Source organism: Canis lupus, chromosome X, assembly GCF_011100685.1.
Source record: "Canis lupus familiaris isolate Mischka breed German Shepherd chromosome X, alternate assembly UU_Cfam_GSD_1.0, whole genome shotgun sequence".
Taxonomy (NCBI): Eukaryota; Metazoa; Chordata; class Mammalia; order Carnivora; family Canidae; genus Canis; species Canis lupus.
Genome location: NC_049260.1, coordinates 42510189 through 42535959, shown reverse-complemented (window position 1 = coordinate 42535959; position 25771 = coordinate 42510189). Strand labels below are relative to the sequence as shown.

General features: G+C 52.5%; 1 protein-coding gene across 3 annotated transcripts; it reads left to right on the top strand.

The window, feature by feature from the left end:
- The first annotated feature begins 179 nt into the window (after positions 1 to 179).
- Positions 180 to 24938, top strand: CACNA1F (calcium voltage-gated channel subunit alpha1 F). Of its 3 annotated transcripts, none has more exons than XM_038587438.1 (48): positions 180 to 204; positions 1619 to 1871; positions 2255 to 2360; positions 2589 to 2728; positions 2975 to 3117; positions 3205 to 3357; positions 3738 to 3934; positions 4040 to 4143; positions 5043 to 5200; positions 5505 to 5597; positions 5711 to 5804; positions 5977 to 6003; positions 6156 to 6316; positions 7242 to 7467; positions 8517 to 8724; positions 8822 to 8942; positions 9060 to 9141; positions 10440 to 10485; positions 10674 to 10725; positions 11198 to 11348; positions 11524 to 11653; positions 11862 to 11921; positions 12072 to 12178; positions 12270 to 12357; positions 12786 to 12893; positions 12981 to 13033; positions 13770 to 13916; positions 14620 to 14821; positions 14916 to 15074; positions 15882 to 15992; positions 16254 to 16337; positions 17148 to 17168; positions 17383 to 17511; positions 17859 to 17924; positions 18184 to 18275; positions 18735 to 18894; positions 19122 to 19249; positions 19543 to 19639; positions 19882 to 19984; positions 20245 to 20346; positions 20738 to 20868; positions 21114 to 21251; positions 21530 to 21699; positions 23025 to 23150; positions 23252 to 23379; positions 23501 to 23613; positions 24013 to 24210; positions 24501 to 24938. In XM_038587438.1, exons 1-48 carry the CDS (start codon positions 180 to 182, stop codon positions 24729 to 24731), a joined length of 5922 nt encoding a protein of 1973 aa, XP_038443366.1. In that variant the 3' UTR covers positions 24732 to 24938. The 3 variants fall into 3 exon arrangements, with proteins under 3 accessions (XP_038443366.1, XP_038443364.1, XP_038443367.1); XM_038587436.1 differs by having other exon boundaries at positions 5043 to 5233; XM_038587439.1 differs by having other exon boundaries at positions 180 to 241; positions 1854 to 1871; positions 5043 to 5233.
- The last annotated feature ends 833 nt before the right edge of the window (positions 24939 to 25771 follow it).

Sequence of the window (25771 nt, the reverse complement as noted above, 5' to 3'; positions counted from 1 at the left end):
TTTTTAAAAAATCAGTGCCTTTTCTGTTGCCAGGATCTAGCCCATAAATGTCCCATCTTTGCCCCTACTCACTGTCCCATCCAACCCTGCTATGGCCCCTCCCTGTGACCTTAATCTCTCTAAAGCTGGGGGAAGAGAGGGGGGCTATGTGCAGATGGCTCTTCAACCTCGAAAGGAGGATGTCGGCATCTGATGGCGGGAAAGGTGAGAGTAGCTTTCCACCCTTGCAGACCCTTGGAGCAAGCCTAGGCTCTGCTCTACCCTCTGTCCCTCTGACCCATCTACTGCCCAACGGGACCCCACCCCTGGAGAGTCACCGGGGACCAGAACCATATCGCCTTGTTTCCATCCCAGCCAGCACCAAATATAGCCTTACTGCCACCTGAACCCTGATGCTCAGCCTACCCAGACCCTGCCCCTATGGCCTCCCAGCCCCATCCACAGCTTTAGTTCCCAACTGAATCTCAACCCTAATCCTGGCCCCAACCTCCATCCTAGTGCCCACCCCAAGCCCAATTCCAAAGTCAGCCCCAAGCTTAATCCTAACACAAACCTTACCAACCAGAAGGCAAACCCCCGTTAGAGTCTAAAGCCCAATGTAGATACAGCTCTTACTATGAGCTCTAAATTCACCTAACCTCAATCCCAACATCTAGATATCAATACTGTTATAAGTAGGTCTCTGACTTCCCAGAAAGAGCACAGATAAATTTTTAAGGGAGAGAGAGAGAGAGAGAGAGAGAGAATGAACACATTTGATGGTGGTAGTAAGTCATGAAGGCTTGGAGTCAGAGACTACATAGGTTTGAATCCCAATTCAGCTACTTCATCAAATCACTTAACCTCCCTTTTGGCATCAATTTCCTCACCTGAAAAATGGGAATAATACTCTGTGCCAGACATTATTCTGAATACTGAACTCACAATCCTCACAACTCTAAACATAGGTACTCTTATGATTCCATTTCACAGATAAAGAAATTGAGACTCAGAGAGGTTACATAATTTTCCCAAGGCTATACACAGCTACCAAGTGGTTGAGTCAGGATTTAAATTCAGACAGAAATAAAAATTCAGACAGCTTGTTTCCTCTAACCCTGGGGATCTTAAGCAAGCCGACCTACTGCCCCTCAGAGGCTGGAACAAAGCCACAGGAATTAGGAATGGCCTTAGCTGAAAACCCCAGGGCCAAATTCAGGGCCCATCGAAACTTAACTTTAACCCTAACCTTGATCCTAATTCTAATCCCAACTCACACACTCCACTCCTACCTGTATTGAAATCCAATCCAGAAGTCCACCACTCTAATTTAACCCTAAATTTGCCTCCAGCTATAAACTTCATCCCACTCAGTGCCAATTTAAACTCCTTACCAAGTCTAACAGCAAAGCCTCTTTTACTTGGACATGTAATCTCACCCTCCCTTCTCCAAAAACTCTACCCCCCAATCAATTACAACACCAAGTCTTACCCTCAATTCTTAACTCGGGCACCCCCGACTCTCCCTAATTTTACATACTCTTCTCTCCTTCCCCCAGACACAGGAATGGGATCAGGAAGGAGGCAATCATGATTGCCCCAATACCCCATCCCTCCCTGACTTGGTTTCTCCACACAGACACCACCCCAGAGCCCAGCCCAGTCAATGGGACAGGCCCTGGGCCTGAATGGGGGCTGTGTCCTGGGCCTCCAGCATCAGGGGGTGAAGAAATCAGCGGGGCCGTGGGCCCAGAGACCCCTAAGCGAAGAACTCAGCACAATAAGCACAAGACGGTGGCAGTGGCCAGTGCCCAACGGTCACCCCGGGCGCTCTTCTGCCTCACTCTGGCCAACCCGCTGCGGCGGTCCTGCATCAGCATTGTGGAGTGGAAGCATCCTGGAAGGCCAGGGGGGCAGGGCTCAGGGGTGAGGGTCACCAGGGCACCAAGAGTCAAGGATTGGGTCAGGGCTGGAATGGAGGAAGGCTGAGGTCACTAGGGACCAAGAGTCAAGAACTGGATTAGAGGGTGAGTTGAGAAAGGTGAAGGTCACTGGGGAAAGGAGGAGTGTCAGGAGTTAAGGAAGAAATCAAGGCTAGAGTTGGGGATAGCTAAGGTTTCTAAGGGGTTCAAAGTCAAAGCCTTGGTCGGGGCAGGGGTTGGGAATGCCGAGGCTGGTTGCCTTGGGTCAACCATCAGCACTGGGTGGGGAGAGCACCAAGGGAATGCGGAGATCCTGATGCCTATCTGCCTGGGTCCTTGACTGTCCACTTGAGGCCCTTTGACATCCTCATCCTGCTGACCATCTTTGCCAACTGTGTAGCCCTGGGGGTCTACATCCCCTTCCCAGAGGATGACTCCAACACTGCTAACCACAACCTGGTGAGGCTCGCCCTCCACCCCTGCTGCCCCCAGCCAGATACAGCCCCAATAGAACCACACCACAACCCTTTAAGCTCCCCCCATCCCCGCTCCTCGCTGACCCACAAGACCCTCTCCCATGGAGCCTCACCCTAGATCCCCGACTATGCTTCCCTTCCCCAGCTCCCCTCAAGCCCCATCCCCAACTAACCCCCTACTCTTCCGCCCCACCCCTGGCTCCGCCCTCAGGAGCAAGTGGAGTATGTATTCCTGGTGATTTTCACTGTGGAAACCGTGCTCAAGATCGTGGCCTATGGGCTGGTGCTCCATCCCAGCGCCTACATCCGCAACGGCTGGAACCTACTTGACTTCATCATCGTTGTGGTCGGGTGCGCGTCTACAGGGGACAGCCCCACCTTGGTGCAACTTCCTACCCCAGGCCCGCTGAGTTCGGGGTGCGGGGGAAATGTCCACTTCCTCCGGGTCCCATTTGGCAGCCATAATCAGGATTGTTAACATGTTTTAAATATATTCGCATTTCCAGTTACAGGGACTTGTGCTTTTCTGAGAAGGGAGGGGTGGAGGGAGGTCGCAAGAGTTGACCTCGGCCTTCTCATCCCGTGCTACCCCATCAGGCTGTTCAGCGTGCTACTTGAGCAGGGCCCTGGTCGGCCGGGGGACACCCCGCATACCGGGGGGAAGCCGGGGGGCTTCGATGTGAAGGCGTTGAGGGCGTTTCGGGTGCTGCGGCCACTGAGGCTGGTATCTGGGGTGCCAAGTGAGTGGCACGCCCTGGGAGGTTGGAGGTGGGGGAAGGGCACAGGAGAGGGGTGGGATAGGCCCACCTCCCTCTCTGTCCCTACAGGCCTGCACATAGTGCTCAATTCCATCATGAAGGCGCTGGTGCCGCTACTGCACATTGCACTGCTCGTGCTCTTCGTCATCATCATCTATGCCATCATCGGACTCGAGCTGTTCCTTGGACGCATGCACAAGACATGTTACTTCCTGGGATCTGGTCAGCCATCCCACCCCTCCAGAGCCAGGACGCCCCCGGCCCCCACCACCTCCACCGGTTCCTAGGCCCCCACCTTGTTCTCATAAAAACCCACTCAAATCCACAAGACTCCACCCCCAGGCTCAGGCCCCACCCCCAGAATAACGAGTGCTACCCCTTTATTCAAGATTCTGCCCTCAATCCCGAACTACGGCCGCCCCTTTGCCAATAGCTCCGCCCCATCGCAAGACTCCCCGGACAGGCCAAGGCCCTACCCCGCCCTTGATTTAGAAAAATCTCAACCCTGAGTTGAACTTACCAGATGGGCGGGGCTCCAGTGTAGCGGTGGCTGTGGGTGGGCGAGCTTCGGAACCCGAACCGGAGCTCCAGTCTTCCCGCAGACCTGGAAGCCGAGGAGGACCCGTCGCCCTGTGCGTCTTCGGGCTCAGGGCGAGCGTGCACGCTGAACCAGACCGAGTGCCGGGGGCGCTGGGCAGGGCCCAACGGAGGCATCACCAACTTCGACAACTTCTTCTTCGCCATGCTCACGGTCTTCCAGTGCGTCACCATGGAAGGCTGGACCGACGTGCTCTACTGGGTGAGGTGGACGACCGCACATGGTGCGAGACTGCCCCTGCCTTGCCTCCTAAGCTCAGGCGAGTGTCTGCATATCCTGAGAAACGCATGTTCCCTCTCTCCCTAGATGCAGGACGCCATGGGGTATGAGCTGCCCTGGGTATATTTCGTGAGTCTCGTCATCTTCGGGTCCTTCTTCGTCCTCAACCTTGTGCTTGGTGTCCTGAGTGGGTGAGGAGCCTAGACACCTCCCCCCATACCGCCCTTCAGCCCCTGTCTCATTTTTTTTGTTGTTCCTAGCAAACCCCTAGGCACCTTTCAGCACCCATCTGAAGTGCCCCTTCATTTGGTCAGTCGACATTGAGCATCTACTGTGTGCAAGGCACCATTCTAGGAATGAAATAAAAGACAAAAATCTCTGTCTTCTTGGATATTATGTTCTGATGGGGAGAGACAGATAATAGCAATATACACAACAGGTTGTGGATACATGCACCCACACACACGTATGTAGTGGGTTTTTTAATTTTTCCTTATTTTAAGTGGGCTCCATGCCGAATGTGGGACTTGAACTCACAGCCCTGAGATTAAGAGTTACATGCTCTACTGACTGAGCCAGCTGGGCGTTTCACATATGTAGTGTGTATAGATTTTTAAAGATTTTTAACATTTATTCATGAGAGACGCAGAGAGAGAGGCAGAGACCTAGGCAGAGGGAGAAGCAGGCTCCCTGCAGGGAGCTCGAACTGGAACTTGATCCCAGGACCCCGGGATCATGCCCTGAGCCAAAGGCAGATGCTCAACCGCTGAGCCACCCAGGCGCCCCACATATGTGGTATTTTATGTGGAATACGTGCTGTAGGGGAAAAAAAGCAAGGCTAAAGATAGAAATGGGCAACTCTTGCAATTATAAATAGGGACAATCAGGACAGCCCTACTCGAGAAGGTGTTATCTGAGTAGAAATGTGAAAGAGATGAGAGCACGGGCTGTGTGGAGTGTTCCAAGCAAGGGGAACCAGCTGTGCAAAGCTAGCATGTGCTGGACATATTCAGAGAACGGCAAGGAGCCCAGTGGGGCTGGAATGGTAAAGGCAAGGGAGCCAGGGTGGTTCTCCATCTTCCTCCTCCAGGGAGTTCTCCAAGGAGAGGGAGAAGGCCAAAGCACGAGGGGATTTCCAGAAGCTGCGGGAGAAGCAGCAGTTGGAGGAGGACCTACGGGGCTACCTGGACTGGATCACGCAGGCAGAGGAGCTGGACCTCGAAGACCCCTCAACCGATGGCAACTTTGGTTCTATGGCTGAAGAGGGCCGGGCCGGCCACCGTAGGCAACCCCAGTCTGGCCCATTCCCTGCTCCCTGCTGCCTCAGATGTGGGCTACCCTCCTGAGACCCCACCCCCACCGGCAATGCCTGGACACCCAGTCCCCCCAGTTCCAGCCTAGGACACAGGACCAGACCCAGACTCAAGTACCCTTCCCAGAGTGTACCCAAAACAAGGACTCCAAATAGCAGCCCCCGCCCCCACCACATTCCCCCCACGTGGCCCTAACCCAGCCTCAGGCCATGCTCCTCAGATGTCCTCCCTGTCCCCAGGGCCACAGCTGGCAGATCTGACCACCAGGAGACGTGGACATCTGCGCTGGTTCAGTCACTCCACCCGCTCCACACACTCCACCAGCAGCCATGGTGGGGGCCCATCCAGGTTGAGGAGGGGGGTAGGATGGGTAGACAGAGGAGAAAGCCAAGGCTAGAACTCTGGGGTCTTCACATACTGACCTCTTTTCGCATCCTGCCCACAGCCAGCCTCCCAGCCAGTGACACCGGTTCGATGGCAGAGATGCCAGGCGATGAGGAAGAGGAGGAGGGGGCTCTGGCCAGTTGTACACGCTGCCTGTGAGCAACGCCAGCCCTTGGCCCCTAACCAGCCCAGAACCCAGTCCAGACCCTGACCCGACTCCTTATTTTACTTTCTAACCTTGACCCCAGCCCTTGACCGCCAACCCCAGCCACTGATTGTGCCCTTTCGTCCCTTATGACCCCTACCTTTCATCCTCCTCTTTTCCAGAAACAAGATCATGAAAACCAGGGTCTGGTGAGTTGAGAAAGTTATGGGACTCCGGGACCCCATGACTTTGTGAGCCCCACCTCCAAGGCCCCCATGACCCCTGGGCTACCCTACCTGAGCCCCCCACCATGGCTTAGGTGGGTGATTTCAGCCAGTGAACTCCCCTTTCCCCCCCCCAGCCGCCGCCTCCGCCGAGTCAACCGAGGACTCCGGGCACGCTGCCGGCGGGCTGTGAAGTCCACCGCTTGCTACTGGGCCGTGCTGCTGCTCGTCTTCCTCAACACACTGACCATAGCCTCAGAGCACCATGGCCAACCCATGTGGCTTACCCAGATCCAGGGTGCGCTGTCCCCCCGCCCCGACTGCCAGGCCTCTTCCCCAGCCCCCAATTCCCTCCACCCCAGAAGCCCAAATCCAGGATCTCTAAAGTTCCTCAGACCCCCTGGACATTGCTTTCCTGCCCTAACAAATGCAGAAACCTTAGCCTGTCCCATCCCACCCTGTGGCTTCCAATGATGTAGCATTTGCTCTGTGCATCAAGCTCTGTTGTCAGCACTTTACATGTACTAACTCAGTTACTCTTGACCAAAAATCTTATGTGAATCAAGTACTAAGGCACAGAGTACTGAGCACCAAGGAACTGAAGAATTAAATGATTAATCCCAAGACTCGGCTAGCAAGTGGCAAACCCAGGCAGGTGGCCCCAGAGTCAGGAATCTTAACTCCACGCTGTCTGGACAGGTTAAACCCTTCCATGTCTCAGTTTCCTGTCTCCAAAATGGGGCTAGTAATCATACCCACTTCTTGGGGGTATTTGGAAGGATTGAATTAGTTCAGGTGAAAAGTGCTTCAGACATGGCTTGGTCCACATAAAGCTAACCTTTTATAAGTGTTAGCTCTTACTATTATTCGTTTTAATCTCAACCCCAACCTGAATACAGAACACACTTCTGACCCCAAGCCTCAAACCAGCCTCAGTCCCAACTAAACCCCAAATTCTAACACTACCTGTGAAGGGGTGTTTTCCTGGACTCATAGAGACTGACTGAGGCCCCCACCCTGATTCTGCCCCTCACCCTGGTTCCAAGCCCCTCAAAACCTCACCCACTCTGACCTACAAACTCACCCCAACCCCTAACCGTAGCCTTACCACCAGCTGCGTCTGGCCCAATGCCAGCTACCCCAGATTGCCCCATGGCCCCTACCTCCTTACACCTCACCAAGGAAATTGGCCAGTTCAGTCACCTCTGCCCCTCTTCTCACAGAGTATGCCAACAAGGTGTTGCTCTGTCTGTTCACGGTGGAGATGCTCCTCAAGTTGTACGGTCTGGGTCCTTCTGTCTATGTTTCTTCCTTCTTCAACCGCTTTGACTGCTTCGTGGTCTGTGGGGGCATCCTGGAGACCACCCTGGTGGAGGTGGGCGCCATGCAGCCCCTGGGCATCTCAGTGCTCCGATGTGTGCGCCTCCTCAGGATCTTTAAGGTCACTAGGTGCGTGGGGTGAGGGAGGATTGGGCCCCAAGCACAGCACTAGCATCCCTCTCCCCAGCTCCAGTGACTATCTGTATCACTATTCATTTGGCAAATATCCACTGAGTGCCTACTGTGTGCCAGGCACCCTTTGATTCCTGCTGTTTCTCCAGGCCCTGGAGAAACAGCAGGAATCAAACAGACACAAATTCCCACCTCATGGAGATTATGTTCTTAGAGGGAGAAAGAGAGAGAGAGTACGAGTGGGGGTAAGGGGGGCAGAGGGAGAGGGAAAGAGAGAAAATCTTAAGCAGGCTCCATGCCCAGCCCAGAATCTGACTTGGGGCTCGATCTTCTGACCCTGAAATCACAACCTGAGCCAAACTCTGAGCCACCCAGGCGCCCCCTGCCTAGTGATTAAAAGCCATTGTGGAGGGTGTCTACTCTATTTCCATCCCCTTCCTCAAACTCAACTCCAGCTCAAACAGTATTCCCAGCCCCATCTCTGAATTCACCTCCATACTCATCCCCAAACACTACACCGTCTCTAACCCCAAACCCCTAGCCACTCATCATATGCAAGCTCATCTACAGCCCCAACACCAAATCCCAAAGTCAACCCCATCTCCAATCTCATCCCTAACTTGCAGCCCATCTCCATCACTAACCACAATCCCATGTCCCTAACTCCTAACCAGCAGCCTATCTCCAGCTGCAACCCCAGACTCAGACCCAATCTCATCCCTACCCCCTCTTCTATCCCAACTCTCAACCACAACCTTGTCCCCAACTCAGGTATCTAACTCCAAATACTCCCAACCTGAAACCCAATTATAGCTTCATAACTTCCATATACCCTCTATCCTGACTTCATCTCTCATTACACCTTTAATTCCAATCCTAACTCCAAACTCAACCTTCCCCTCACATCGCATTTTTGCCTCAACCCAACTCCAAAGTTCATTTTAACCCAGCCCATGCCCAGTGCATTGCAAGCTGGAGTCCTGCCCTGGCTCCTGCCTCACCCACCACTGGACATGTCAACCCTGCCTCCTCCATCTCTGCTGCAGGCACTGGGCATCTCTGAGCAATTTAGTGGCATCCCTGCTCAATTCAATGAAATCCATCGCATCGTTGCTGCTTCTCCTCTTCCTCTTCATCATCATCTTCTCCCTGCTTGGCATGCAGCTGTTTGGGGGCAAGTTCAACTTTGACCAGACCCACACCAAGCGGAGCACCTTTGATACCTTCCCTCAGGCCCTCCTCACTGTCTTTCAGGTGGAGTCTGGAGGCCATGGGATAGGTGGGCCAGGCAGGGAGGAGGAACCGTAGGGTGGGAGGGTCCAAAGAGCTTCACGGTGAACTCCCACCCCAGATCCTGACAGGTGAGGATTGGAACGTGGTCATGTATGATGGCATCATGGCCTATGGTGGCCCCTTCTTCCCAGGAATGCTGGTGTGTGTCTATTTTATCATCCTCTTCATCTGTGGCAACTGTATCCTTGGAGCTTTGGGGGGCTGGGTGGTGGTAGAATGGAGGGGTGGATAAGGGGATGTGGGCAGTCCACAGGCAGGCTGCTTCTCCATTCTTTGCACCCTGAGCTCAGCTCCAGACATCCTTTTGAACGTGTTTCTCGCCATAGCTGTGGATAACCTGGCCAGTGGAGATACAGGCACTCCCAAGGACAAGGGCAAGTACGTCTGGCCCTGCCCCCAAGACAGTCTCTCTCTGAGATCCCTGACTTGGTGCCCACACATACACCCCACCCCACCAGAGATGCCTTGGTCACCCTGGCAACCCATATCCCTAGATCCATTCTGTCGGTCCTCATTCATTCAATGTGCATTCCTTGATCACCTATTTTGTGCCAGGCCATGTTCTAGACACAGAGGAGACAACAATGGTCAAGGTAAACAGAGCCCTTGCCCTCATGAAGATAGCATTCTAGTTGAGGGAGGCAAGCAAAATATAAACAAATGAATGTATAACATAATTTAATTTAAATATACGTTAATAGGGATCCCTGGGTGGCGCAGTGGTTTAGCGCCTGCCTTTGGCCCAGGGCGCGATCCTGGAGACCCGGGATCGAATCCCACATCAGGCTCCCGGTGCATGGAGCCTGCTTCTCCCTCTGCCTGTGTCTCTGCCTCTCTCTCTCTCTCTCTGTGACTATCATAAATAAATAAAAATTAAAAAAATAATAAATAAATAAATATACGTTAATAATTGATAATAGAAAATGGAATAAAAGAATAGAGAGAAATGAGAGTTGCTACTTTGGTTAGGGCAGTCAAGGAAGGCCATTATTCAGAGGTGACAGTTGAGCAGACACCCAAATGAAGTGAGAGAGTGAGCCATGAAAATATCTGGAGGAGGCAGCCTGGGTGGCTCAGCAGTTTAGTGCCGCCTTCAGTCCAGGGCGTAATCCTGGAGACCCGGATCCAGTCCCATGTCAGGCTTCCTGCATGGAGCCTGCTTCTCCCTCTGCCTCTCTCTCTGTGTATGTCTCTCATGAATAAATAAATAAAATCTCTTTTTAAAAAAAAAAAGAAAATATCTGGAAGAAGAGTGCTCAAGACAAGGGGAGAGCAAGTGCAAAGGTCCTGAGGTGCACATTCAGTGCATCCAAAAAAATACCAAGGAAACCAGTGAGTCTGGAGTGGGGTAAGCAAGGAAGAGAGTGGTAGGAGGTGAGCTCAAATGGGGGAACAGTGAGGCCATATTGGGGGCGTTCTGGGCTATGGTGAGGACTTTGGTTTTTGCTCTGAGTGAGTAGGAGTCATGGGAGAGGTGTGAGCAGACGAAGAATGTGCCAGACTTAAGATTTAACAGGATCCTTTTGGCTGCTGTGAAAAGAACAGATTGTGAGGATGAGGGCAGAAGCAGGGAGTTTCCATGGGACCTCAGAAAGGTCTGTTCTGACTGCATTGACCCCCCTCAGCCTCGCCTATCTGCTATGATCCTTAGCAATCACTCCCCTTTCCTCGAACAGGGAGAAGAGCACCGAGGGGGCTCTCCCACAAGAAAATGGAGTGTTGGTGAGTTAGAAGCCTGATCACTGTCTACACCTCGCATTACCACCCATACCTGTCTGTATGTGTGTGTGTGTTTAACCCCCATACTCTGCCTGTGCATTCCTCCATTACTGCGCTCCTTCCTTGCCTCCCCTGGGTCCATCCTATAGTGTCTCCCCTACCATCGGTGACCCCCATATTTTTGTCCCCAGGTGGCTGGTGGGGAGAATGAGGAAGAGGAGGGCAGAAAGAATGAAGGAGCAGGCAAGTGGCAGGGCCGGGTGGAGAAGGTGTTGGACCTTAGAGATGGCACCCAGGCAGAGCTCTTGACCCCTGAAATCCTCCTCTCTTGAGAAGCCTTTTCTGAAATCATCTTGAAAGTAAGGGGCTTGGTGTGTGGCCAGCAACATTTGGGATGTTGAGATTTAAAGAAAAGAAGTGACTTTTGTTTTACTGCAGAACTTCTCAGAGCCTTTATTGTAAAATAGTGTATAGTGGACTGCGAGGATGGTGGTGTTCACTCGGCAGACATTTCCTGAGCTTCTGCGGTGTCCCAGGCACTGTTCTAAGTGCCAGAGACACAACAGTGAACCAAACAGACTAAAATCCCTTCTCCGAGGAGCTGACATTCTAGCAGGGAGATGGGAAGAATTTTCCATGTGACAAGCACTGTTCTAGGTGCTGTACATACGTTTTCCAATGAATTGTCTGTCTTTTGATCTTCTTCTGATGCCAGGCATGGAGGAAGAAGAGGAAGAGGAGGAGGGGGAGGAAGAGGAGGAAGGGGGTGCAGGGCATGTGGAACTCCTGCAGGAAGTTGTACCCAAGGAGAAGGTGGTACCCATCCCTGAGGGCAGCGCCTTCTTCTGTCTCAGCCAAACCAACCCGTGAGTGCTGGGAGTGGGTGCAGGATGGGCTGGGGCAGGTGGAGGGCCAGGGAGCAGCCAAAGCTCTGGCAGCGGGCATGGCCTGATGCAACAGAGGCTGAGCTATATCCCTTGGGCTCTCCCACTCAACTCCCTGGTCCTGGGTTCTGACCGCAGCCCACTCCCCACTCCCCAGGCTGAGGAAGGCCTGCCACACCCTCATCCACCATCATATCTTCACCAATCTTATTCTGGTATTCATCATCCTCAGCAGTGTGTCCTTGGCCGCTGAGGACCCCATCCGAGCCCACTCCTTCCGCAACCATGTGAGCCTTTGGCAGGGGACTAGGGGGACACTCCCAGGGGCAGGAGGAGAGGGAGGAGGAAAGAGAGGGAGGGAAGGAGAGGGGGACAGCAAAACTTACAGAGAGGTGTGAGCACACACACACATACACACACACATATACACACACACCCCCAAGGTGTCCCCTCAGCTATGACTCAATGGCTTCCCCTATTTCTCACCCCCCCCAGATTCTGGGGTATTTTGATTATGCTTTCACCTCTATTTTCACTGTGGAGATTCTACTAAAGGTAACAAATAGGCCTCCCAGCCATACCCCCAGTTGCCCCAACCCACTCTGCCCCCATCCCCACAGCCCACCTTTCCTGTTTCCATACCCTCCTCCCCTCTCTATGCGCACACCTGGAGTCTAGCCTGATGTCCTTCTACCCCTCCCCCAGATGACAGTATTTGGGGCCTTCCTGCATCGAGGATCCTTCTGCCGTAGCTGGTTCAATCTATTGGATCTGCTGGTGGTCAGCGTATCCCTCATCTCCTTTGGCATCCAGTGAGTGACTCTCCCCACCTCCTCCTCACTCTATTCCTCCCAGGACAGAGGCCAAGCCTGGGCCAGAACCTGAGTACTGACCCTTCCCCAGCTCCAGCGCCATCTCAGTGGTGAAAATTCTGAGGGTACTCCGAGTCCTGAGGCCTCTCCGAGCCATCAACAGAGCCAAGGGACTCAAGGTAACCCAACCCCACCCAAACCCACAGGACCCATGCCCCTGCCCCACTCCTAGGGCCAGGACCTCCAATAAGACTGGATTTGCGTGGATGCATGACCACAGAGCCTGGACCCAACATGTAACCACACATCCCTGACCACCGATTGTATGGCCTGACCTATGTTCCATCCAAGTGACTATAAATTCCTTATCAAAGGCCACATTTCTCTGATTCAAGTTCCTGAAATATGACCACATATCCCTTCTTGGTAAACACTTATTCCTGGTTGGTGCCCACATGGCCCTGGGCCTGTATCTTTGACCACCCATCCCTGATCCATAACCAGATGTCCCCAGCCCAAGTCCCTGAGCCCCATCTACACCCAGAACCCCTACCCCATGGCTGCTGTGGCATGCAGTTTCTTTAGCCATATTTGTGGGTGCTTGCAGCATGTTGTGCAATGTGTGTTTGTGGCTATCCGGACCATTGGGAATATCATGATTGTGACCACACTCCTGCAATTCATGTTTGCCTGCATTGGCGTGCAGCTCTTCAAGGTGAGAGGAAACACCGGAGGGATGTCCGGGTATGGGTCAAGGTGGAGAGTAAGGGGGAGATCTGCCTGACAAATATCCTCCCTACAGGGGAAATTCTACAGTTGCACTGATGAAGCCAAACACACCCCACAAGAATGCAAGTGAGTGCCTAAAACCCTGCCCTTCTTGGATCTTGGGACCCCTCCCAAAGGCCAAAGGGGCCCCTAGATTTCACTAAGGCCCCTAGAACCCTTAGACATTCCTCCTAAAAACTACAGAGACTCCTTCAGTTTTTATTGAGGACCCCAAAACCCCATGAATTCCCCCAAGGCCCCATGATAAACCCCCAGAACTTTCCCAAGAGCTACAGAGTCCTCAGATCTCACTAAGCCCTAAGAGATCCCCCAATACCTCCCCAAAACCCCTCTCCACATTCTCCAGAGTTACCCACATTCTACTTCAAACCCTTCGGAAATCCCTAAACACCCCCCACCCACCCACAGCCACTGCCACCTAGTCCCAGGCTTCCATCTTTTTTTTTAAGATTTTGTGTATTTATTCATGAGATACACACAGAGAGAGAGAGACAGAAACATAGGCAGAGGGAGAAGCAGGCTCCCTGCAAGAAGCCTGATGTAGGACTCGATCCCGGTACCCCGGGAAATATGTTCTGTTAATATCTTTATTTCATAGATGAGGAAAACTAAAGCACAGAGAGGTTAAATGCCCAAGGTCACCCAGCCAGTAAATAGGGCAGGGGGCCAGGGTTTGAACCCAGGCTATCCATCGTCACCACTATGCCCTGCTGCATCCATGCTAGAGACCCCAGTCCCATTTCCCCAGCTCCCCAGTTCCTCATCCCTCCTCACCCATCCAGCCTGTCTGCAACATCCACAGGGGCTCCTTCCTGGTCTACCCTGATGGAGATGTATCACGACCCCTGGTCCGGGAGCGGCTCTGGGTCAACAGCGATTTCAACTTTGACAATGTCCTCTCAGCCATGATGGCCTTGTTCACTGTCTCTACCTTCGAAGGCTGGCCTGCGTGAGGAGCAGGGCCCCGGGGATGGACAGGGGATAGGGCAGGAGTCTCTAGACTGGGATCTCCTTGGGGACGGGTGGGAAGGTATCTTGGAATGTGATAAAGGTCTCATGAGACTGGATAAGGTTTTTGGGGACTGGTAGGCATATCAGAGGAGTGGGTGGGGGTCCTCCAGAAGTTGGCTGGGGGCGCTTTGGGGACTGGGTAGGGGATATCTCCAGGAATTGGCTAGAGGCCTCTGAGGATCTAGGTGGAAGTCTAGAGAGGAATGGGTAGAATTTAGGGGGGACCAGGTAGAGGTCTGGTGGAGGGGCACTGGAGGAGGTCTCAGAGGAGCTGGAGCTGGAGATTCAGTTCTTAGGAGCTGTACAAGTCTTTGGGGTACTAACTGAAGATCTTTGGGGAAGAGGAGCAAGGAATTCAAATTGATGGGACAGGATTTAGAAATATTTGGGGGCTTGGCTTGTGGGGGAGTTCTGGGGAGCTACATGGGGATCTCTAGGTGGCTGAAGAAGGGGATTTGGGGATCTTGGAGGACAGGTGGGGGTCACTTGGAGTATGCATGGAGGTTCCAGGTGTTTAGGTCAGGGGATTTAGGGCCTTTGGGGTGCCAAATAGGGGATTCTGGAGTGTCTGTTATAAGGTTTCTGGGGTCAGGTCTCAGGAGACTGGGATATCTCCTCACCTACCCCCACTGGTTCCCCAGTCTACTGTACAAGGCCATCGATGCAAATGCAGAGGACAAGGGCCCTATCTATAATTACCATGTGGAGATCTCAGTGTTCTTCATTGTCTACATCATCATCATTGCATTCTTCATGATGAATATCTTTGTGGGCTTTGTCATCATCACCTTCCGTGCCCAGGGCGAGCAGGAATACCAAAACTGTGAGCTGGACAAGAACCAGGTGACCTCTGACCCCTCACCCATGGCCTCCAACCCCTCCCCACCTCCTTGCCTTGAGATTCCATGGCTCACTCATGCCCTGCACCCATATGCAGCGCCAGTGTGTGGAATATGCCCTCAAGGCCCAGCCACTCCGCCGCTACATCCCCAAGAACCCACATCAATATCGTGTGTGGGCCACTGTGAACTCTGCTGCCTTCGAGTACCTCATGTTCCTGCTCATCCTGCTCAACACCGTTGCTCTAGCAATGCAGGTCTGAGCTCCCCTTCCTGACCCCTGCCAGTCACCTGATCCTATTTTGTCCACACAATACCTTGGAACCATTAGGAATGCTTTCAGCTGCAAGTAACAAAACCCCCAACTGACAGAGACTTAAGCTATAAAAATATTTGCCACATTTCTTCAAACCTAAGGCCAATAATTGGAAGTTGTATCCTGACTTAAGAGATATAAGAATGTGGGGAAATGGCTGATGGGCATTGTAAGTTGCCATTGATTGTGAAATACACTCCATTTTCAGTGATCATAAATGTGAAAAGATGTGCATATTGGAGTCAACAAAATACGGTAGCTACCTCACATAACAAGAAGTTTAGAGGTAGGCTGTTTGACCATTGTTCATCAGGTATCCAGGCTCTTTCTCCTCCACCATTCTTAACAAGTTGGCTTTCATGCTTATGGTGGTTGCTTCGTGATCACAAGATGACTGCCGCAGCTCCAGACATCAAAACCAAATCCAAGGCAGGAAAAAGGAGGGAAGGTTGCACCAGGGGGCTTTCCTCATTTGAACCTTTTATTGGAAAGCAAAAATAGTTTTCATGGAAGCTGTCCAGCCAGCAGCAGACTTCTGTTTCTGTCTCATTCGTCAGAAGCAGCTGCAAGGAAAGCTAGGAAATCACAAGCTGGGCTTCCCAAGATCCATATTGGGATACAATGTGAGGGGTTTGGCCAAGGCATAGTGCTACCACATCTCACCTCTGTCCAAGCCAGAAAATATTTGGTTGTGGGTGGCAAGGTCTCTGCCTCAGGCTCTGTCCTCATCCCTGGCTTTCTCCCCCAGCACTATGAACAGACTGCTCCCTTTAATTATGCCATGGACATCCTCAACATGGTCTTCACTGGCCTCTTCACTATTGAGATGGTGCTCAAAATCATCGCCTTCAAACCCAAGGTGCCTCCCTAGCCCTAGATTCAACCTGCCGTGGGTGAATTCCTTGGGGTGGAGTTCATTGCAGAGCTCCAGGTTGGGGGGGGGCGGGTAGGGGCAGCAACCAAGGACTCATGAGACCAGGGAGTGACAGGGATTCAGATGCAGGCCCATCATGTGGTCCAAGCCAGGCCCTGCCTCCACAATGTCGCCTACCACTACTGGCCTCGTATACTAGCTTGCTAGCTCTGAGAGGACAAGGCTCTACTTTTTTCCTGCCTACAGCATTACTTTACCGATGCCTGGAACACGTTTGATGCTCTTATTGTAGTGGGCAGCGTAGTGGACATTGCCGTCACTGAAGTCAACGTAAGGACTGGCCTCTCCACTAACCCAGCCTTTCCCCACCTCAACCCCAGGGCTTTCTTTCACATGAAGAGGTGCCTCTCGCTTACCTCCACCCTATTCTTGAAGACTCAGTGCTCCTCATCCTAGCTCTGTATCTCCTGAGTCCCTGTCAGGTTTAGCCAAAGTCCCCCTCCACCAGCTCCCTTATTCCATTTGTAACCTATCCTCTGGCTCTTTCATCTCCTAAAATGACTCTCCTGTTATTTCTATTATTTCCTCCATTCCTCCTTCATTTCCTCTACATCACCCTTCATTGGCTCCATCATCTCCACCAACTACTTTGGCTCCATCGTCTCTTCTACTTCATTGGCTCCATTTCCTCCAACGACTCCATTGTCTCCGACACTGGGTCTTCCACGGCTGTCATCACCACTGACTGTACCACTGGCTCCATCATCTCTTCCATTGGGTACTACATGGCTCTGTCACCTCAACTGACAATGCTGCTGGTTCCATATCTCCATCACTGACTTCTCCATTGGGTCCTCCATCGGTTCTCTAATCTTCATCATCTCCATGAAACCACTGGCTCCATCATTTCCTCCATTGGCTCCATTGGCTCTCCTCCATCATTTCCTGTACCATTTCATTTCCCTTCCACCCTCATTGCCAACCTTGATCCACTGCCTCATAACCTTCTCCATCATCCCTTGAATAATTACTCTACCATCCATTATTCCCTATATCTGCTACATCAATTCTCCTGTTCATTTGGGCCTGTGATCTTATCATCTTCTCTGCCACCTCTGTCTTGGCCATACCTCCCTTCAGAATGGTGGCCACCTTGGCGAGGTAGTCCCCAATAGTCCCCACCTTACAACAGGAACTCTCTCCTTTCCATACCCACCCTCCCTTCCTTTCTTCCTGAGAGTCCCTAGAAATGTTCCCTGACCATCCTGGGGCCTGAGTTCTGAGGGATTTGGGGGCTGGGAGGTCCAAAGCATGAGATAAGGAGGTGGCTGTGGCAAATGTAGACTGATCATACCTACCACACCCCCAACCTCAGAGCTCTGAGGACAGTTCCCGCATTTCCATCACTTTCTTTCGCCTCTTCCGAGTCATGCGACTAGTCAAGCTTCTCAGTAAAGGTGAAGGAATCCGCACATTGCTCTGGACATTCATCAAGTCCTTCCAGGTACACCCCCATCCCTTTGACCACCCCCACCCCCATCTCACGCCTCTCAACCTGTCCTTCTACCACCCCCAGCACTACATCTCCCTGTGTATCATTACCGTCTGAAATTTACCTCTTCTGGTTTTCTCTGTTTTTCTAGGCTCCCAATTCCCAACAGGCCTTGGCCTTACTGACCTTATTCTATTGTATTTAATACCATGTCCACATTTGTGAGACACTGGTAGTTGTGAGCACTTTGGGGATGGGCCACATCTCTCTGCAGGCCCACTCTTGAGGGAGCAGTGCATTCTGGGGCTTACAGTGCTCTGCCTGGACCTAAATATCTATCCTCCTCTCCACCCCCATAGGCCTTGCCCTATGTGGCTCTTCTCATCGCAATGATATTCTTCATTTATGCAGTCATTGGAATGCAGGCAAGTGGGGACCCTAGGGAGCATCCCCCAGGCACTCCTCTGCTGAGGGGTGTTGGGTAGGAATTCATCTACAGTGGGGGTGGTGGGTTGAAAGACAAGCTGGATGACACTGAATCAGTCCACACATCTGTGAAATGGGATCAGCAGTGCCTGCATGTCAGGGTTGTGAGGATCTATTGAGTATTAGAAGTTGTGAAATGAATGACAACCTGTGGGGGCATGGGCTCACTCCTCTGACACATGCCCTGTGTACCCACAGATGTTTGGCAAGGTGGCTCTTCAGGATGGCACACAGATCAACCGAAACAACAACTTCCAGACCTTTCCACAGGCTGTGCTACTTTTGTTCAGGTGACATCTACCCTCCTTCCACTGCCATCTTGGTCCCCAACATGCCATTGAGTGCCCACACACCCTGTTGGCCCCCAGACTGCCTGAGCTGTAGAAATAACAGGACAGCATGGGACTCCATTTTTACCTGAGACCTTTTATGGCTGTGATCTGAAGAGTCTTGTATAATAATCTACGCTCAGCCATCCTTTTTCTAGCTGTAAGATGGATCCTCTTGTTAGCCCCTAGTGACCCACCAGTAAAATGGGGACCAAAATGGGGATACCTGATGAACATGACTGTCATCATAATCACCACACCAGCTTCAAAAATATTGAAATACTTTATGGAATCTATCTGTGCCAGATGCAACCCCTGGCAAGAAGTGGGTCATCGCCTCATCCCTCCAGCCCCCACAGTGCCACTTACCATGACTTCATAGCTTCCCCTCCAGGATGGCCCCCCCCATGTGACCCCTAGGTGTGCCACCGGTGAGGCGTGGCAAGAGATAATGCTCGCCAGCCTTCCCGGGAGTCGGTGTGACCCTGAATCTGACGTCAGCCCTGGCGAGGAGTTTACCTGTGGCAGCAATTTTGCCATCGCCTATTTTATCAGCTTCTTCATGCTCTGTGCCTTCCTGGTGAGGACCGTTTTTCCACAACCACCACAACTGCCATGGGGGCTGGCCCTGAGGGGTCTGGGGACAAGGTGGGGAGCCCAAACCTTCAGATCAGGTAAAAGGGCTGGTCTGATGAGATCAACCAGGGGCTCGTGATCCAGTAACCATAAATTTACCTCAGCCTCCCACCAACCCCCCCATACCTAGCTCTGCCCTTTACCTAATCCCCACTGTTCACTGGCCCACAGATCATAAATCTCTTTGTGGCTGTCATCATGGATAACTTTGACTATCTAACCAGAGATTGGTCCATCCTGGGCCCCCATCACCTCGATGAATTCAAGAGGATCTGGTCTGAATATGACCCTGGAGCCAAGTATGGCCTGTAACCACAGGGGATTGCAGGGGACAGTGCACTGCTCCACCCAGTAGCCCAGCCCCCAGAACTTCTGACCTGTGTCTTCCATTACCTAGGCAATAGATGCCCCAGTTTTCCCACTGCCTCTGTCCTCTATCTTCCTTCCCCACTGCCCTCGGATTCTTCCCTGGCAGGCTCTGAGGTATTGATGGTGAGGGGGAGGTAGTGCTGAGCTGGTAGAGTCTTCAGAAAGGGCTAGAGGAGATGTCTCCAATCCAGCGGTGCCTCCCACCTGCCCCCATCTGCCCCAGGGGCCGCATCAAGCACCTGGATGTGGTGGCCCTGCTGAGACGCATCCAGCCCCCCTTGGGATTTGGGAAGCTCTGCCCACACCGAGTAGCCTGCAAGGTCTGTGCACCTCCTCCCCCCAAGCACACACACCCCCACCTGTGAGAGGGCTGTCCACCACCACACACACCCCCACCTGTGAGAGGGCTGTCCACCACCACATGGCAGGGGTGGGCAGGGACCCTGCCTTGGGTGGGGAGGGTATGTTTGGTTTTATCCTCAAAGGTTTCTGTCCCTGGGCATCCAATGCTTTCATCCCTGGCATTTGCTCAAGGGGGGCTCCATGTCTCTGGTGTGTGTAGAGACTTGTGGCGATGAACATGCCCCTCAACTCAGATGGGACAGTGACATTCAATGCCACACTCTTTGCCCTGGTTCGGACATCCTTGAAGATCAAGACAGAAGGTGCATGGGAGGGATGGGGAAGGGGCAGGAGCGGGAGGGCCCCTGAGGAGAGTTTGGGGATTAGTCTCATTGAGTGTGGGCCCAGCTCCTGTCTCTGAACCTCAAAATGAGTGACTGGCTTCTCCAGGCCTGTTTTCCCACCTGTTCAATGGGGGTGGTGTGTAACTGCAGTAGAAGCTCCTGAAGCCCCTCCCCAACAGGGAAGGAGCTGGAAAGGGTTCCTCTTATTGGCTCATGCCCCACATCCTCTCCTGATGCAGGGAACCTGGAACAAGCCAATCAGGAGCTGCGGATTGTCATCAAAAAGATCTGGAAGCGGATGAAGCAGAAGCTACTAGATGAGGTCATCCCCCCTGCTGACGGTGAGATGGCTCCACCCCAATTACTTGAACCCACCCAAATGTCAAATGATTGCTCACCATCACAAAAACCAGCACTGGACGGGGTGCCTGGGTGGCTTAGTGGGTTAAGTACCTGCCTTCAACTCGGGTGGTGATCCCAGGGTCCTGGGATCAAGCCCTGCATTGGGCTCCCTGCTCAGCGGAGAGCCTGCTTCTCCCTCTCCCTCTGCTGCTCCCCGCTGCTCAGTACTCACAGTGCTCTCTATCTCATGTGCTCTCTCTCAAATAAATAAATAAATCTTTAAAAAAAAAAAAAGCACTGGATGGGGGAGGGGACGAAGAGGAGTCTATGCTGTGGGTAGGGGGGACAGAGGACCCCTGTGTGACCTTGCCTCTTCCTTCTTGCCCCCAGAGGAAGAGGTCACCGTGGGCAAATTCTACGCCACATTTCTGATCCAGGACTATTTCCGCAAATTCCGGCGGAGGAAAGAAAAGGGGCTATTAGGGAGCGAGGCCCCCTCCAGTACCTCCTCTGCCCTTCAGGTCTTCAGAGAGGGGCCTGGGTGGGTGGGGGTATATGGGAGCACTGTGGCTGAGGCTGACTGCCCTCTTGATCTCATGGAACCCATGTCACAGATGAAGAAACAGAGACCCCAGGACTCACAGAGGGTCAGGGGTGGCTGAGGGACCCCTTACCCCACCCCACACTCCTGCATGGGAAACAGGCTCTTTAACGGGGGAGTTTAGACACTGAGATGCCTTGCTTTCCTATTTTTCTACCTCCACAGGCTGGTCTGAGGAGCCTACACGACTTGGGTCCTGAGATCAGGCAGGCCCTCACCTGTGACACAGATGAGGAGGAGAAGGAGGAAGAGGGGCTGGAGGGAGAGGAGGAGGAAGATGAGAAACACCCGGAAACACACAAAGTGAGGACAAGTTTTCACTCCCCTACAGAATTTGATTGTAAAAATATACCCTTAATTCCTAAGTAACTTTGACACTGCCTCTGGGGAGGAGGCTCCCAGAGAAGCTCCCCTGCAACAGGCAAACGTTTATTTGGTACTTACCATCCACTGTTGGAGGGTGAGATCCAGATTCAGCCCCTAAGGAGGTCACTGGAAATAAACTCTAAGTGACTTGTGTCACTGACCAAGTGACTTAGATAGAACATGAATGGTAACATTCAGTCTTGTGACTTCCACAGGCCCAGATGGGCTCCCAGCCCCCATCTCGCCGGAGCTCCGTGATTTCTGTGTCTCTGCCTGTTGGGGACAGACTTCCAGATTCACTCTCCCTTGGCCCGAGTGATGATGATGGGGGGGCTTCCAATTCCAGACAGTCCAGTGTACCCCAGGCTGGATCCCATGGCCACAGGTATGGTCAAGGGTCTGGTGGGAAATTCTAAGGGAAGGCAGGGACTAGCCACTACATGGGGGTAACTGAGGGGCAAGAGGGCCTTTGAATGGAAATTTGGGAAGGATGGAAGGGATTCAAGGGTTCATATGGGAACAGAGGGTAATAAGGGATTCATGAGAACAGCAATGCAAAGGTTTAATACAAAAAGCACATAACATGGAACAAAATGAGTTTAAGTTCAAATCCCGGCTTGCCATTTGCTAAGTGATCTTGGGCTAGTAACTTAGTTTCCATGGTCCTCAATTTTCTCACCTATAAAAGGGGAATGATGACAGCACTTACCTCACGGGGATAATGAAAGAATGCAATGAAGTCACACCTAGCTTTTACGGCCTCCTCCTCACTTCCCCTAATACACCCTCAGTTTTGTGTTGAAGGTGTCTCTTCAACAAGCCAACTTTGATTTTTTAAATGTTGGGTCCTTATTATGAGAAACATCTATTAAAATAAAGCCCATATTCATCTTTTAAAAAATATTTAATTTATTTATTCATGAGAGATACAGAGAGTGAGGCAGAGACACAAGCAGAGGGAAAAGCAGGCTCCTTACAGGGAGCCTGATGTAGGACTGGATCCCAGGACCCCGGGATCATGACCTGAGCCGAAGGCAGACGCTCAACTGCTGAGCCACCCAGGTGTCTCCTATTTGTTTTAAAATGATGACAAGTGGGGGCAGCCAGGGTGGTTCAGCGGTTTAGCGCCGCCTTCAGCCTGGGCATGATCCTGGAGTCCCGGGATCGAGTCCCACATCGGGCTCCCTGCGTGGAGCCTGCTTCTCCCTCTGCCTGTGTCTCTGCCCCTCTCTCTGTGTGTCTCTCATGAATAAATAAAATCTTTTTAAAAATTAAAAAAATAAAATAAAATAAAATGATGACAAGTTGGGCAGCTGGGTGGCTCAGTCAGTTAAGCATCCAACTCTTGATTTTGGTTCAAATCATGATCTTGGGGTTGTGAGATACAGCCCCAACTCAGGCTCTGCACTGAGCGCAGAGTCTGCTTGGAATTCTCTCTCTCCCTCACCCTCTGCTCCTCCCCGGGCTTGTGTGCTTGCTTAGTCTCTCTGATAGATAGATAGATAGATAGATAGATAGATAGATAGATAGATAATAAAATATAAAGAAAATAAAATGATGACAGGTTAATTTTATGTTATGTAAGTTTTCTCAATTAAAAAAAAAACCTACAGAGTTTCTGTAGGAGATGAGGCATGGAACAAAAAGGAACTAGGACCCCAGGACCCCATACTGGGGGGAATCTGGTCTAATTTGCTTCACTTTCCCCAGGAGAAGCTCTGGGGGTTTCATTTTCACCATCCCCGAAGAAGGAAGTTCTCAGCACAAGGGAACCAAAGAGCAAGAGAATCAGGAGGAGGAAGAGGAAATTCCCACCAAAGACTCTGGCCACAACAGGTAGGATGACCTCATGAGCCATGTGCAGGAGGACAGGAATAATGGGACCCCATTGCACATGCCCAGGCCTGAGCTCACCCCCAGCTCTCTCTCCTGCACAGGCTCTCCTACCTAGATGAGCAGGCAGGGACTCCCCCACGCCCCATCCTTTTGCCACCCCACAGACCCCAGAGATGTGCTGATGGGCACAATGCACCACGCCGCCGTCTACTGCCCCCCACGCCTGCAGGTGAGAGCAGGCATGGACCCTGGGGGCCCCCCACAGGGGCCAGCAGAGCAGAGGGCTGGGGTCGCACTGACATTTTTCTTTGCCGCCCCCCTCCCCGCTCCATGCCTCCCCCCACCTCCAGAGCGGAAGCCTTCCTTCACCATACAGTGTCTGCGGCGCCAGGGCAGTTGTGAGGATTTACCCATCCCAGGCACCTATCATCGTGGGCGCAACTCAGGGCCCAGCAGGGCTCAGGTGAGGTGGGGAATGGGGTGCGGAGGTCTGGAGGGATGGAGTAAGCCTAGGCTGAATTTATCAAACACACCACATGTCTTCTGAAGAATGAGGCATGTATGAATTCACAAAATCCTCATGGCACCGGTGAGACAGGTACTGTGGCTAGTCCCAGTTTACAGAGGAGGAAGCGGAGGCCCAGAGAGGCTTAGCCAGGATCACACAGCCAGTCAGTGGCAGAGCTCAGATTTAAACCCAGGCCTTCTATGCTCTTAAGTAAACTCAAGTCTGATTTATATGTGTTCAGTTTGACTCCGGTTGTGTTTGGGGTGGGCAGTGGTAAGAGGTAGGCACAGGGGTGAGTCCTAGATCCTAATACCCCACCCAGCAGTCATTATCCCCCTGTTTATTCTGGTCCAGGGTTCTTGGGCAACCCCTCCTCAACGGGGTCGGCTCCTGTATGCCCCACTGTTATTGGTGGAGGAGGGCGCAGCAGGGGAGGGATACCTCGGCAAGTCCAGCGGTCCGCTGCGTACCTTCACCTGTCTGCGTGTGCCCGGAACCCACTCAGACTCCAGCCATGGCAAGAGGGGCAGTGCTGACAGTCTGGTGGAGGCTGTGAGTCCAGAAGGGATGCGGGCAAGAGGGATGGGGGAGATGGGAAGGAAGTGGGAGCTCAGGAAGGAGGGGGAAGGGCCCCCCCACCCTGGCTCTGTGTTGTGCTTGTAATTATCTATCCCTTTGCTCTGCAACTTCTGCTCAGCATGACATATGCACCACTGTCCCCAGTGACTCCCCTGCGCACTTTCATGGATGATGCATCATCTATCTACACTGACTCCTCTGTGCACACTGCTTTGATTCCATGCTGTGCCCTCTGCCAACTCTGATCCCATCTGTGCCCCCAGGTGCTCATCTCCGAGGGCTTAGGCCTCTTTGCCCGAGACCCACGCTTTGTGGCCCTAGCCAAGCAGGAGATTGCAGATGCATGCCGCCTGACACTGGACGAGATGGACAGTGCTGCCAGTGACCTGTTGGCACAGGGGACCAGCTCACTGTATAGTGATGAGGAATCTATCCTCTCTCGCTTTGATGAGGAGGACCTGGGAGATGAAATGGCCTGTGTCCATGCCCTCTGAATTCCCACCCCTCCTCCACTGCTCAATAAAACTCCTGCTCTCCCTTCCCCAGAGGAAGACAGGCATGGACCACAGTCCTGGATTTTGGTGTCTGCACTGGGGCCTGGGGCTGCCCAGTAGCCCCCAGCCATCCATTCCCTGCTTCAGCCCTGAGCCACTGCCCACACACGAATATTTCCAGAAACCAGGACAGCCAGGCCTGATTATTCAGCGTCAGTGAAGGAGGGAGGAGGAGGAGGAAGAGACAGCAGCCAAAAAAAGCTGGAGACAGAGTGGAGGTGGTGGGGGAGGGAAAGGGGACCGGACAGAGATGGAGGAAGGAGGAGGAGAGAGAATGTGTGGGGGCTTGGATAAGGAGTGAGGCAAAGTCAGAGATTCCACAAGGGGTCAGTCAGCTCAGACTGAGGAAGGACAGACAGACAGGATAGAAAGGATAAAAATACTCAGAGTAGAGAGTACTGCCAGTAGAAAGGCCTAGAGGTTGGAATTAGCCTGGTATGTAATATGTCAGGCAGAAGGGTCCTCTCTGACATCATCAGGAATTTCTGGGAAGCTAAGTTGGGATTACCCTAAGAAAAAGAAAATCTAAGTCCACTGACAGGAGACATGGGTGACAGCAAAGGGTGAGGCCCTCAGCCTATGGGTACCCACTTAGGACCCACCTGATTTTCCTGAGACCACCTAAGAGTACCCCCCTATCCTCCCACACAGATCCCAGAGCTCCCCTTTCTGCTCCTTGCCCTGCCTGTAGTCATTGTCCACCCTCTGGGGTCTCATTAACTAAGTAAAGGTTTATTGGACATTTACTTTGTGCCAGGCACTGCCCTGGGTTTCCCTCACCCCAGACTGAGCGGGCTTAAACGTGCCACAAGACTTGTCCAAGGTACTGGTCAGCTCCCCTCCAAAGGAATTGGAAGTAGTGCGGGGAAAGGTCCTGGAGGGGGCCACTTCTGGGGAGGTTCTGACCTAGGGTTTCATCCTCAGCTTTCAGAGCAAAAATTGCTCATTTTTGTAATTTGTGTCAATCCAGCCAGGACTGA

Coding starts and splice junctions, on each gene's coding strand:
- CACNA1F (XM_038587436.1), top strand. CDS start 180: ATGTCGGCATCTGATGGCGGGAAAG. Junction 11,922..12,071: donor CTGTGGAGATTCTACTAAAG/GTAACAAATAGG, acceptor CCCCTCCCCCAG/ATGACAGTATTTGGGGCCTT. Junction 17,169..17,382: donor ATGGTGGCCACCTTGGCGAG/GTAGTCCCCAAT, acceptor CCCCAACCTCAG/AGCTCTGAGGACAGTTCCCG.